This window comes from Pelmatolapia mariae, linkage group LG4, assembly GCF_036321145.2.
Source record: "Pelmatolapia mariae isolate MD_Pm_ZW linkage group LG4, Pm_UMD_F_2, whole genome shotgun sequence".
Classification (NCBI taxonomy): domain Eukaryota; kingdom Metazoa; phylum Chordata; class Actinopteri; order Cichliformes; family Cichlidae; genus Pelmatolapia; species Pelmatolapia mariae.
This window is the reverse complement of record NC_086230.1, coordinates 17,763,844-17,774,839: the sequence shown is the minus strand read 5'-3', so window position 1 is coordinate 17,774,839 and position 10,996 is coordinate 17,763,844. Positions and strand designations below refer to the sequence as shown.

Below are 10,996 nucleotides of genomic sequence, written 5' to 3'. Positions count from 1 at the left end.
AAGAATGGAGGAAAATACAGTGGAAGTGAGTATTTGACCCTTAATGGGCTTTTTGTTGCCATGTAAATGTCGTAAATTAACTTGCAAAAATCGGTTGCTGTCAGCTGAATTTCCTGTTCTCATTGGTGTTCATGGCATAGTCTCACTGCTGTATCTGCACCATAATCGCAACATACCTACACCACTGACTATCAGTTTCACTTTCTTGACTTTAACGTCATAAATATTCTTCTTTGAACAGTGGCAAAAACAATGATCTCCAGAGCATAAATAATTACCAGCCTTATAACTCTGAGCTCCAGCACCTCAGAATTCTTCTTCATGGACCTGCTGGTGCCGGCAAGTCCAGCTTCATCAACTCAGTTGACACTCTTTTACGAGGCAGAATGACCACTCAAGCTTTGGCAGATGCAACTTCTGCAAAGAGCTTCACTAAAACAGTATGTTTTAATTCGGGTATGGTTTAGTCAAGCTCATGTATTTCGTGCAATTTGTTAAACAAAAGTCATGCAATTTGTAACAAAACTAGTGAACTGAAACTAAACGGCTATAAAGCTGAACGTAGAACCAAGCTCACTTGTCTTTCCACTACAGCACAGTAAAGATTAGCACTACAGAGGTCTTAGGATGTGGTCTGCTATAGCATGACAGATCTTTTTTTTGCTTCTTGAATCTCTGTCTCAAGTTTAGTTTCAGTTTACTTTTCTCCATAGTTATTCTTTCAGATATCAGCCTTATACTAAACCAGAAACCAGTTTTGTAGTATTCAGTGATTAGGTAACCCTGTTATCAAAATAGTTAAAACCTTCTGTTTTACAGTACAGAACTTTCAAAATCCAAAAAGGAGGACCAGGAACTTTTTATCCTTTTGCCTTCACTGACATCATGGGCCTTGAGAAGGACACAGGAGTTAAGGTGGAAGACATCATACTGGCCATGAAGGGGCACATGAAGGATGGTTACAAGGTATCATGAAGTTTAAGGCATTTTTGCAGACACAATTTAATGGTGTATCCAATGACACGATTTAATTATGCCTTTAAATAACACATACACAGTGTATTTAAAAGTTAGATTTAAATATCAGAGGAGGGGATACATTTGTTCCAACAGGGATTAAAGTCTGGCAGAGGCATGGCCATGTAAACCAGAAGGGGGAAATCCCTCATTACCCTTGGGAGAAATCACACTCTGCATCTATATATATGTGAAAAATTTGTATATACTTGTTTAACTGATTTGATTGTTTTCCAGTTCAATCCTGAATCTTCGTTATCCGAACATGACAACAAAGTGCCCACTCTAAATGACAAAGTTCATGTTTTAGTGTCTGTGATCGATGCCAACAACGTAAAACTCCTGAGTGATGATATAATGAGAAAGATGAGGGATGTCAGACTTGCAGCCAGTGACATGGGTAAGAGCCAAGTTTGGTTATAGGATAAACTCAAATTGAATTAAATAAGCTGATAAACGTCACCTCAACTCTGATATTCAGTGTATTGACAGGAATTCCCCAAATGGCAATTCTCACCAAAATTGATGAAGCCTGTCCAGAAGTCAAAGGAAATATAAGAAATGTGTATAAGAGCTCATTTTTGGAGGAACAGGTACTTTTCTAGTGGTAATTTTAATTTTGTTTTTTTACATTTTTATTATTTTAGCTGGAATACTTGTTTATTTTTTTACCAAGAGCTTAATTCAAGTAAAATAAATGCTAACAAATGTTAAACTGTTGAAATTTAGATGGAGACAGTGAGTGTGTATCTGGGTATTCCACTGTACTGCATCTTTCCTGTCAAGAACTACCACTATAAGACCCAAACAGATGATGACGTCGACGTACTGATACTGGCTGCTCTGAAGCAGATGACTTTGGAGAGGACTACGTCAACAGCCTGTAGACCTGCTGAACTTGTTTATTGTTGCGTTAAAATGACTCTTGGGTGTGAACAGGAAGGTCAGAGTAATTCTTGGCATGCTCATTTCCTTGGCTAAAGTATTTACCCTTAGACTAGAAACTCTTCGGGTCTTTTTTTTTTGCTTGCATGACAAAGTTTCTGTGTTTGCTTTGTAGACTGGGCTTTCAGGTTTTGTGTTTTGCTCTTGTATCTATCAACCTTTGAACAGACATCTAATTGTGTAAGAAAACAATACTGCTTTCATATTATACTTCTTGTAGTATTTAGTAGAGCGTGAACCTTTGAACATTAGTCTAGTGGCCCTGTTCGTATAAAAATCACAATAAATAGCAGAAATGATTAAATTTGTTAATTTTTATTGTGCTTCTTTTTCTTGTAATTTCTCAAAGAACTTGTGATAGGGGTTGACTGGAACTCGGCTACATGGGAGAGAGGTGGAGCACTGTCACATATTTACCAGTAAACAACAGTAATAATACTTATAGTACAGTCAAGCACAGGCACAAATTGTCAGAGTTTTAGATTGTAGATACATTCTATCTGAAAGATCTGTTTCTTGTGTTGTAAGCTTCCTGCTTTTATGATCCTGTTGGTGAGCAGGAAGCTTACAACACACATACACACACACAGTGCCTTGTCTTTTGTAACCAAGGGGGTTCTACGGTGGGAGGTGCTTGTGTTGTATTGTGTAAACTGTAACTGTCATGGGAATAAATAGCTGCGAGGAGAGCTGCTCTTTGAAGGAGTTGGTCTGGAGACAGGTGAGGAGCATTTAGCTTCACAGCCTGGTTCTGACCAAGCCTTTCCTCGTTAGCGAGTAAAAAGCCGGTTGAAGATGTTCTGTCTTGTTTTCCGTTCTTCATGAGGAATAAGTCTCTAAACTAGCCGGGCTTGTGGAAACACAGACCCAACAGCCTCCCTCTGACCTTAGGTAGGGGTAGAGGTTTAGGCACAGTGTTTAACACCCGTTTTCATTGCTATCAAACACTGTGGCATTATTTATTCTCCAACTTTGTACTTTGAGCTACATGTCAGCAGTCCTGTGCTCTGTGCACTAACATATTGTCCTCCTAAGTTTAAGAAGGACTTTATCAAAGAGTTTTCTGATTTTATGGCAGAAATTGTTCTGAAGTCTGACAGTCTTTTACTGCTCTGTGATTTTAATATTCATGTCTGGTATGAGTCTAAACCTCTGGTCAAGTACTTTCTAAATGATATAGACTGTGTTAACCTGACCCAGTGGGTCACTGGCTCCACTCATGAAAAATGACACAAACTGGACTTGGTGCTATCTCGGGGGTTTGATTCATGCATCACAGAAATATCTGACTTGTGTGATTTCTCTGATCATTTTCCTGAGCTGTTCATTTTAATATTGCAGTGTTTTGTGGATAAGCCGTTTACTCCAGTGCGTAAAAGACGAGCACTTAATGCTTTAACAGCACCTCAATTTCTTGATTCTGGAATAATTAACTTTGTTAATTATCTTCTGAAGTCTGCTAAAAAATACAATTGATATGATTGGGCCTTTTATCCAGAGATTAATTAAAATTTCCCTCCACTTGCATCAATGTAACACTGACTCAGGAGATGTTCTGCCTCATTGAACCTAATTCAGATCCAGAATTACAGTCAGAGATCACAACTTGTGCCACTAGTGTGACACACAACACGTTTAGCAGCACATGTTTTGAACAGCTGATTACCTACAGTACTCTTTTGAAGGCTGTCTCTCTGCTGAAACACACTGCAAAGTCCTTAACATAACACCATAACATCAATCATGGCTGCATAAGTGAAAGATGTATCTCAGTGAAGACATACTTAATCAGGCTGAAGCTGCATACCGTATTACTGAACGGAGTGTGCAGTTGTTGTGAACTCGTGTTGTTCCATAATTTATGTAATTACACTGTAATGTTGTAGTTTATTTCCTTATCGTTTTCTTTACTGCATCTTTCCTGTCAAGAACTACCACTCTGAGATCAAAACAGACGATGACGTCGACACACTGATACTGGCCGCTCTAAAGCAGATGATCGACTTTGGAGAGGACTACGTCAACAACTGTAGACCTGCTGAACTTTGTTTATTGTTGTACTAAAATGACATTTGGGTCTGAACAGGAAGGTCAGAGTAATTCTTTGCATGCTGATTTTCGTTTCCTTGGCTAAAGCATTTACCCTTAGACTAGAAACTCTTTAGGTCTTTTTTGTTTGCTTGCATGACAAAGTTTCTGTGTTTGCTTTGTAGACTTGGCTTTCAGTTTTTGTGTTTTGATCTTGTATCTATCAACCTTTGAAGAAACATCTAATTGTGTAAGAAAACAATACTGCTTTCATATTATACTTCTTGTAGTATTTAGTAGAGCGTGAACCTTTGAACATTATAGTCCAGTGGCCCTGTTCGCATAAAAATCACAATAAACAGCACAATAAACCACCACATGTCCCAGTGGATATTGGACTACCTCACAGGACGCCCACGGTGTGTGAGGACACAGGGCTGTGTCTCTGACACACTGGTCTGCAGTACGGGGGCCCCACAGGGAACTGTGCTGGCACCGTTCCTCTTCACCCTCTACACTGCAGACTTCTCCATCAACTCCCCACGCTGCCACCTACAGAAGTTCTCTGACGACTCTGCCATAGTCAGCCTCATCACAGGTAAAGACGACTCAGAGTACAGACAGTGGACTCTGAGTCGGAGTTGGTGGTGGACTTCCGGAGACGCAGATCTACCACACTGACACCGGTGAACATCCAGGGAGTGGACATTGAGATAGTGGACTCGTATAGGTACCTGGGTGTTCACCTGAATGATAAACTAGACTGGAGCCACACTGATGCTCTTTACAGGAAGGGTCAGAGCAGACTCTACGTGCTGAGGCGGCTGAGGTCATTTGGTGTCCAGGGAGCGCTTTTAAAGACATTCTATGACTCTGTGGTGGCATCCGTCATTTTTTATAGTGTTGTATGTTGGAGCAGCAGTCTATCGGCAGCTGAGAGGAAGAGGTTGGATAAACCCATCAGGAAGGCCAGCTCTGTTCTGGGATGCACCCTGGACCCAGTGCAGGTGGTGGGAGACAGAAGGACTCTGGCCAAAATAACATCTCTGATTGAAAGAGTCTCCCACCCCATGCATGTAAATGTTGCTGAAGTGCAGAGGTCCTTCAGTGACAGACTGCTGCATCCTCGATGCATGAAGGAGCGTTTCTGTAGGTCCTTCCTCCCTGCAGCTGTCAGACTGTACAATCAAAACTGATCCCAGCAAACATAGATGTTTACATCAGCGCTGTAACTTGCACTATTTTATCAGCCAATTCACACTATAACCAGGGTTTGCCTCTTATCTGCATTTAATTTTATTTAATTTAATAACGGTACAGTACTCTGGTTTTGGTAACCATTGTCCTTGATGTAAATATGTAAAAATTGTGTATGTTTCTGTTCTGTGTCTTGTGTCCTGTTTGTTTGTATATGTGTCTTTCTTGCTGCTGTTACACCCAAATTTCCCCTTATGGAACAATTAAACGATTATTCTATTCTTCTATTCTATCCATGGCTTGTTGTTAGAAAAACACCGTACCTTTATGATGCTGTTGAGGTCATCCTCCAAAGGGCTACAGAGGTTGTTCCACACAATAGAACGGAAACAGTCCCTCAGGGCCTCTTCAGTCTCTGCCGACCATTTCCTTCCTGTGCATTTCACAACTGGTTCTCTGTGTACTAGAGCTTTATACACAGGCTGGAGATGAACCAGGTTGTGATCTGAGCCCCCCAGGGGAGGGAGAGGTGATGAGCTATATGCCTCCTTGGTGTTAGCATAGAATAAGTCCAATGTTTTATTGTCTCTGGTGTGGCAGGTGACATGTTTTGTGAAGGTGGGGAGAGTGGAGGACAGGGAGATGTGATTTAAGTCCCCAGAGATCAGGAAAAGGGCCTGAGGGTATTTTTTTTGGAGGGCGGGACATACACAGCTATCACAATGACGTGTGTAAACTCTTGCAGTAGATAGTACGGTCTCATGTTAACCGCTAGCAGCTCAATGTCCTTACAGCATAGAGTCTCTTTGATAGATAAATGCCCAGAGTTACACCACCTATCGTTCACAAACACAGCCAAACCACCTCCTCTCTTCTTACCGCTCTCCGTTGTTCTGTCGGCCCGGATCAGATACAGAAACAGATCCTAGCAGACTTGGTACCCAGTGGCTGTGCTGACACAGTTGTAAAATTGTGATCTGATGCAGAGATGTGTTTGTGTCATTTTAATGGGATTTGGGGCCCCATTAAAAAAAGGTATCACTTTGGGCCGAGCCATCCCAGCCCCTAAAAATATAACACTGTGCAGACATGGATCAATAATGATGATTAGATAAATGTATTTTTTGATTTTGTGCAAGATTAGTGAGACATGTGCAAGCCATTTTTTTTACACTTGTATGTTTTTAATAATATTCTTTATTCAGTTCATCAACTCTATTGTCAGTAATTTTTATTTATTTATTTGTTTTACATTAATTGGCATCTTACACCAAATACAAAAAAATATATGTTAAGTTTATGAATGGAAGTAAATACAAAATCTCATCTATAAAATTGTGTTTTATTGCTTTTTTTCTTTACAGCTTTTTAATCTATCAGTTAAATATTTAAAATGAGTATTTCTGTGACAGACCTGAGAGGTCAACCAACATAAAGTGATTTAGGGGAGACAGCAACATGACAGAACCAACTAACAGTAAACAAACAATAGTAAACATGTATCTGCAGTAATATATGAATCATGTGATCTGAACACACATTTCCCTTGAATCTTTTTCTCCCTCACATCACCAAAGAATCTTCTGTTTCGTTTCAATGTCTCAGTGCAATCTGCAGAGTGTTTGATTTTTCAGGGCTGCTGTAATATTGCCATCCACTGCAATATTCTTGGACAGCAGTTTATCATTTAAGGATAGCCTATGCTAGGCAGCTAGAAAGATAGATAGATTAAGGCAAGATCTCTGCCCTTGACATTAATTTTCTGGATTAACTTTTCCTTACACTGGTGGTCCAGATGACCAATCACATGAAGCTGATTATCAGTTTGATAAATTAGATGGCGGCATTTTCAGTATCTAACCAGTCACAGTTATTGGTACTGGCAAAATAGTGGCTGATTTTTTAAAGGAAAATAAAAATATAAGAAAAACTGAAAATAACACAGCTATTGCAGAAAAAGCTGTGGTGTGTGTATGAGAGGGAAAGTATAGTTGAGTAATATAACAGGAAAAGTTTGAGCATTTGGACAGTAAGACTGGAAAAGAGTTGCTACATATTAATAAAGTTTAGCTTATTTGAAGGCAAGAAGGAAGCTGGCAAAAATGAAGACTGTAACACCTAACAGACTTATTAATTTACCAACTCTTTCATTCAAATTCTTTTATTAAAAACAACTGAACCCATGAAATACCAAAACACCAAAATACCAAAGGAGGAGATAGCATAGAGGGAAACAATGAAGGGACTAATCAAATATCATTCATACAAACTAGAAGTGAATAATTTGAATAATTTTACAACAAAATGACACAACCCATTAAAAAAATATAGAAAGCATAACAAAGATTTTTGCATTTTAAAATATAAGGATAGCTTCGGCTCAATAGGTTTAAAGTTCTCCATACAGAATAAAATAACAAGACTACATCCAACTAAATGTCACTCTACAGGGATTTAATGAAGCCTCACATTTTAATGTATAATGAATACAACGTTCAATGTTTTGTTTAACCCTTTAAAGTCGGTCGGAGCAGGCACGCTCCGTTTTCCGTAACTATTTTTAAATCCCAGTAGAACTGCAACCACATAAGCTAGCACAATAAATTTTTTTGCATATGAAACCGGAGGAGTTGTACTTCCATCTTATGCCATCAGCTTGTCCTAGATCACGGTTTCCTTCCACATATAGCTTTGCAAAAATTGCATAAAAACCACTTGCAGCAAACATAATATTCCAGAAACACGCTTTGCCGATCCGATCAGCTGTTCATAACACTTCCTACGCTGAAATAGACATCAGCACGAACTATCACATGTCCGCCATTACCTGCCCAAAACCGGAAGTGACGTCATTTTCGCGGAAATGTAGGTTTGTTTTTTTTTACCTTCAGGGCCTTATAAGCCTATACTGGTGTTTTTCAAAGTTATGTTTGACTTTATGACTTTCTGTATCGTTTCTGGGATGCTTACAACTCAAATTGCACTGCTGGAAATAGTTTATTTTGATGCATATGCTGTTTTTTTTGCAAATTTGCATTATAATATTTATTTTCGTTTTTCCTGCAGTATATAAAAATTGGTGTATTTCAAAAATAAACTATGAAGACACTCAAAATAAATTTCCTGTGGTTGGAAACTATTTTGTGCAACTTTTTTGTATTTACAGTTTTGAGGGATAAACCTCTTAAATTTCTCTAAGTACAAATATATGTAAAAAAAACAAAAATGATTTTCTATTTTTTTGTAGTTTATTGCACTTTTTTGCAATTTATGTAATTACTATGCACTTAATGCATACATATTATTAATATTTGGGCTATAATGGTTGTATTGATGTATAGCAACTTGAAATGCTCCCAAAAATGGCACTACAGCATGTAAAAATATAATATAAGCTCTGGCGGACTTGGTTCTATGGTAGGTCCTAAAGGGTTAAATGAAGGGATGCATATTTGTCTTTACTCTATATCATTTTGATTTTTTGGTTGTCATTATAGTTTTTACATTTAATACTGACAATGTTAACAGTATGACAGCATGACTACGTGTCACCTGACAAATACTGATAAAAAAAAATAAAGTCTGGAGACAGACATTCAAGAACTTCCTTTTTTCAAAAATGAATGCTTCAAATCCAACCACATGTCTTTATCCTAAGTACAAGTTATTCATGCAGTTTTCAGTCAATTAACATAACAAGACATGATTTATATTTCAGTCAGTACTGTGTTTGGTCTCACATCTAGTCATTCAAGTGGGTGAGGAAGTCGTCTCCATAGACAATGATTTGCTTCAGTGCACACAGGATATGAGCATCAGTGTCGTCATCGATGCTGATTTCTGAACTGTAGTTCTTTACAAGAAAGATGCAGTTCACTGGGAGTCCCAGCAGCTGGCTAAATTTGTCGACCTGAGTGTTAAATCAAATTCAGTTAATTAGTAAGCATAAAACGATTTCGGTGCTGAATTTAAAAAATGTAACTTAACATTTTATAAAGGGTTTCCAAGCTAAAAGCAAAACAAAAATCAAAAACTACCAACAGAAAAGATTTACCTGTTCTTTCAGGTACTTGCTCTTGTAGATGTTTTTGGGATCCTGTTTCGACTTAGGACAGGCTTCATCAACTTTGGTGAGAATAGCCAGCTGGGGAATGTCTGTTAACACAAAAACTTAATAAGATGTCATGCATTTGTTGTTGTTGTTATTTTTTATTATTATTACTGTCTATAGACTTACATGTTAAAATTAGTTCACATAATGTATTATAATTTTAAAACTGTTACTGTACCCATTTCACTGGCTGTCAGTCTGACATCTCTCAGCTTTTTCACAACCTCTTCACTTAGTAGAGACACTGAGCCAGCAGCAACAACAGTGACCAGAACATGAACTCTGTCATTCAGGCTGGGACATGAGCGGTATCCCAGATCCCCCTCTCTCAGTTGTTGTTGTGGAATGAACTGAAAAGCAATTCAAGAAGTTGTGATTTGAAAGATAAGAATTTGTAAGAATTTGAGTAATACATTATTTTGTTAAATCCAGTGTAAATTAATGGTGGTTTTAAAGTGGCGACGAAATGACAGTAGAAAACAGAACAGAGCCCTCAACAAGAGTGAAAGCAAACTTATCATGCCAGGAAAGTTACATCTTATATAAGATATCATATTTTGACAAATACACAGCTACATAAAACTTCTGTTTCATGAAACATGAGTGGAATGGACAGCTATATTTCAATGCTCAGCTCTCTTCACTACAACAGACCAGCGTTTGCATCACTGCAGACAGGACCTCAATCCATCTGTCAATCTCCCCCTCCCCTCAGTCTCTAATATACTTCAACTCCTCCATGTTGGCAGCATCCCATCCCTGACACAGAGTGGGCACTCCTACTTTTGAATTGAGCAACATTGCCTCAGACACGGAGGTGCTAATTCACATTCCTCCCTTGCAACCACAGCCCTCCAGGTCTCAGTGTCTTGATGTTTTCTATCCTATGTTTCTTTTCTATTGTGAATAAATTAACCATTTATTAGTTTTGGAAATCATTACATTCTTTTTTAATTTTTTTGATTTGGTTTTGTGTTTCCCAATTATGTGCATTGAAAGTGAAAAAATGTAAAGAAAAAACGTGTTACAGATTATGCATTACATGAAATTAAAGTTCAGAACAGTGTACCTTGTAACCTTCAGTAACATGTCCCCTCAGGGCAAGTTTGACGTCATCCACATGAACACCACTATCATTTTGCTCCATGCCCATGATGTCATTGCAAACAAAGGAGTAATGGCCTTGACTGCCTTTGGAGAATTTGTAACTTTTGTACTGGAAGGAGAATATGGAGTTAACAAATCCTCATTTAAAACAACTATAATCAGTCAATTAATCAGTATTTGATTTGTTTGTAGATAGATAAGGTAGATACCTTATGAGTGAAACTGGTTCGAGAGGTCGCATCAGTCAAATCTCGACCAGCAACTCTACCTTGTAAAACACTGTCAACAGAGTTGATGAAGCTTGATTTTCCTGCACCAACTGGTCCAAAAAACAAAATTCTGAGGTGATTTGCTTCCTGATTTTGAGGTTTATAAGATTTCAAAAAGTCCAGGATATTCTTATTATTCCTGTTTCAATGAAAAACAAACACATGTGAAAATACTGCCTGACTTCTATTTTCTAATATTTGGTCATTTAATTTTTTTAATAATATATACACAGCATTGTGACTGATGCTGTGCTGTTACACACACCAGTTAGCTAATGCAGCAAACCACATAAATCATGTAAAGGAATAGAGCTGCACTAAA

General features: G+C 38.1%; 2 protein-coding genes across 2 annotated transcripts; one reads left to right on the top strand and one right to left on the bottom strand.

Annotated features, from left to right (window-relative positions):
• Positions 1-66: 66 nt before the first annotated feature.
• On the top strand, positions 67-5,840 carry LOC134626725 (interferon-induced protein 44-like). The gene is made up of 9 exons (XM_065470690.1): positions 67-71; positions 242-440; positions 820-966; positions 1,255-1,417; positions 1,510-1,610; positions 1,747-1,889; positions 3,849-3,991; positions 4,514-4,588; positions 5,788-5,840. Exons 1-9 carry the CDS (start codon positions 67-69, stop codon positions 5,838-5,840), a joined length of 1,029 nt encoding a protein of 342 aa, XP_065326762.1.
• Positions 5,841-8,839: 2,999 nt separating this feature from the next.
• Positions 8,840-10,710, bottom strand: LOC134626724 (interferon-induced protein 44-like). Its single transcript, XM_063472663.2, has 5 exons — positions 10,615-10,710; positions 10,368-10,514; positions 9,477-9,648; positions 9,242-9,342; positions 8,840-9,097 (listed from the first exon to the last, which is right to left on the bottom strand). The coding sequence occupies exons 2-5, from the start codon at positions 10,449-10,451 to the stop codon at positions 8,930-8,932; spliced, it is 525 nt and encodes a 174-aa protein (XP_063328733.2). The 5' UTR covers positions 10,452-10,514; positions 10,615-10,710; the 3' UTR covers positions 8,840-8,929.
• Positions 10,711-10,996: the final 286 nt, after the last annotated feature.

Bases quoted from the DNA above. Each gene is read 5' to 3' on its own strand.
- LOC134626725 (XM_065470690.1), top strand. The intron at 1,418-1,509 runs GTAAGAGCCAAG...GTGTATTGACAG, and splicing joins ACTTGCAGCCAGTGACATGG to GAATTCCCCAAATGGCAATT. The intron at 3,992-4,513 runs GTAGACCTGCTG...TCTACACTGCAG, and splicing joins AGAGGACTACGTCAACAACT to ACTTCTCCATCAACTCCCCA.
- LOC134626724 (XM_063472663.2), bottom strand. From the start codon at position 10,451: ATGGGCATGGAGCAAAATGATAGTGGTGTTCATGTGGATGACGTCAAA. The intron at 9,649-10,367 runs GTACACTGTTCT...ATTGCTTTTCAG, and splicing joins ATGTTACTGAAGGTTACAAG to TTCATTCCACAACAACAACT. The intron at 9,343-9,476 runs GTACAGTAACAG...TTGTGTTAACAG, and splicing joins ACTGACAGCCAGTGAAATGG to ACATTCCCCAGCTGGCTATT.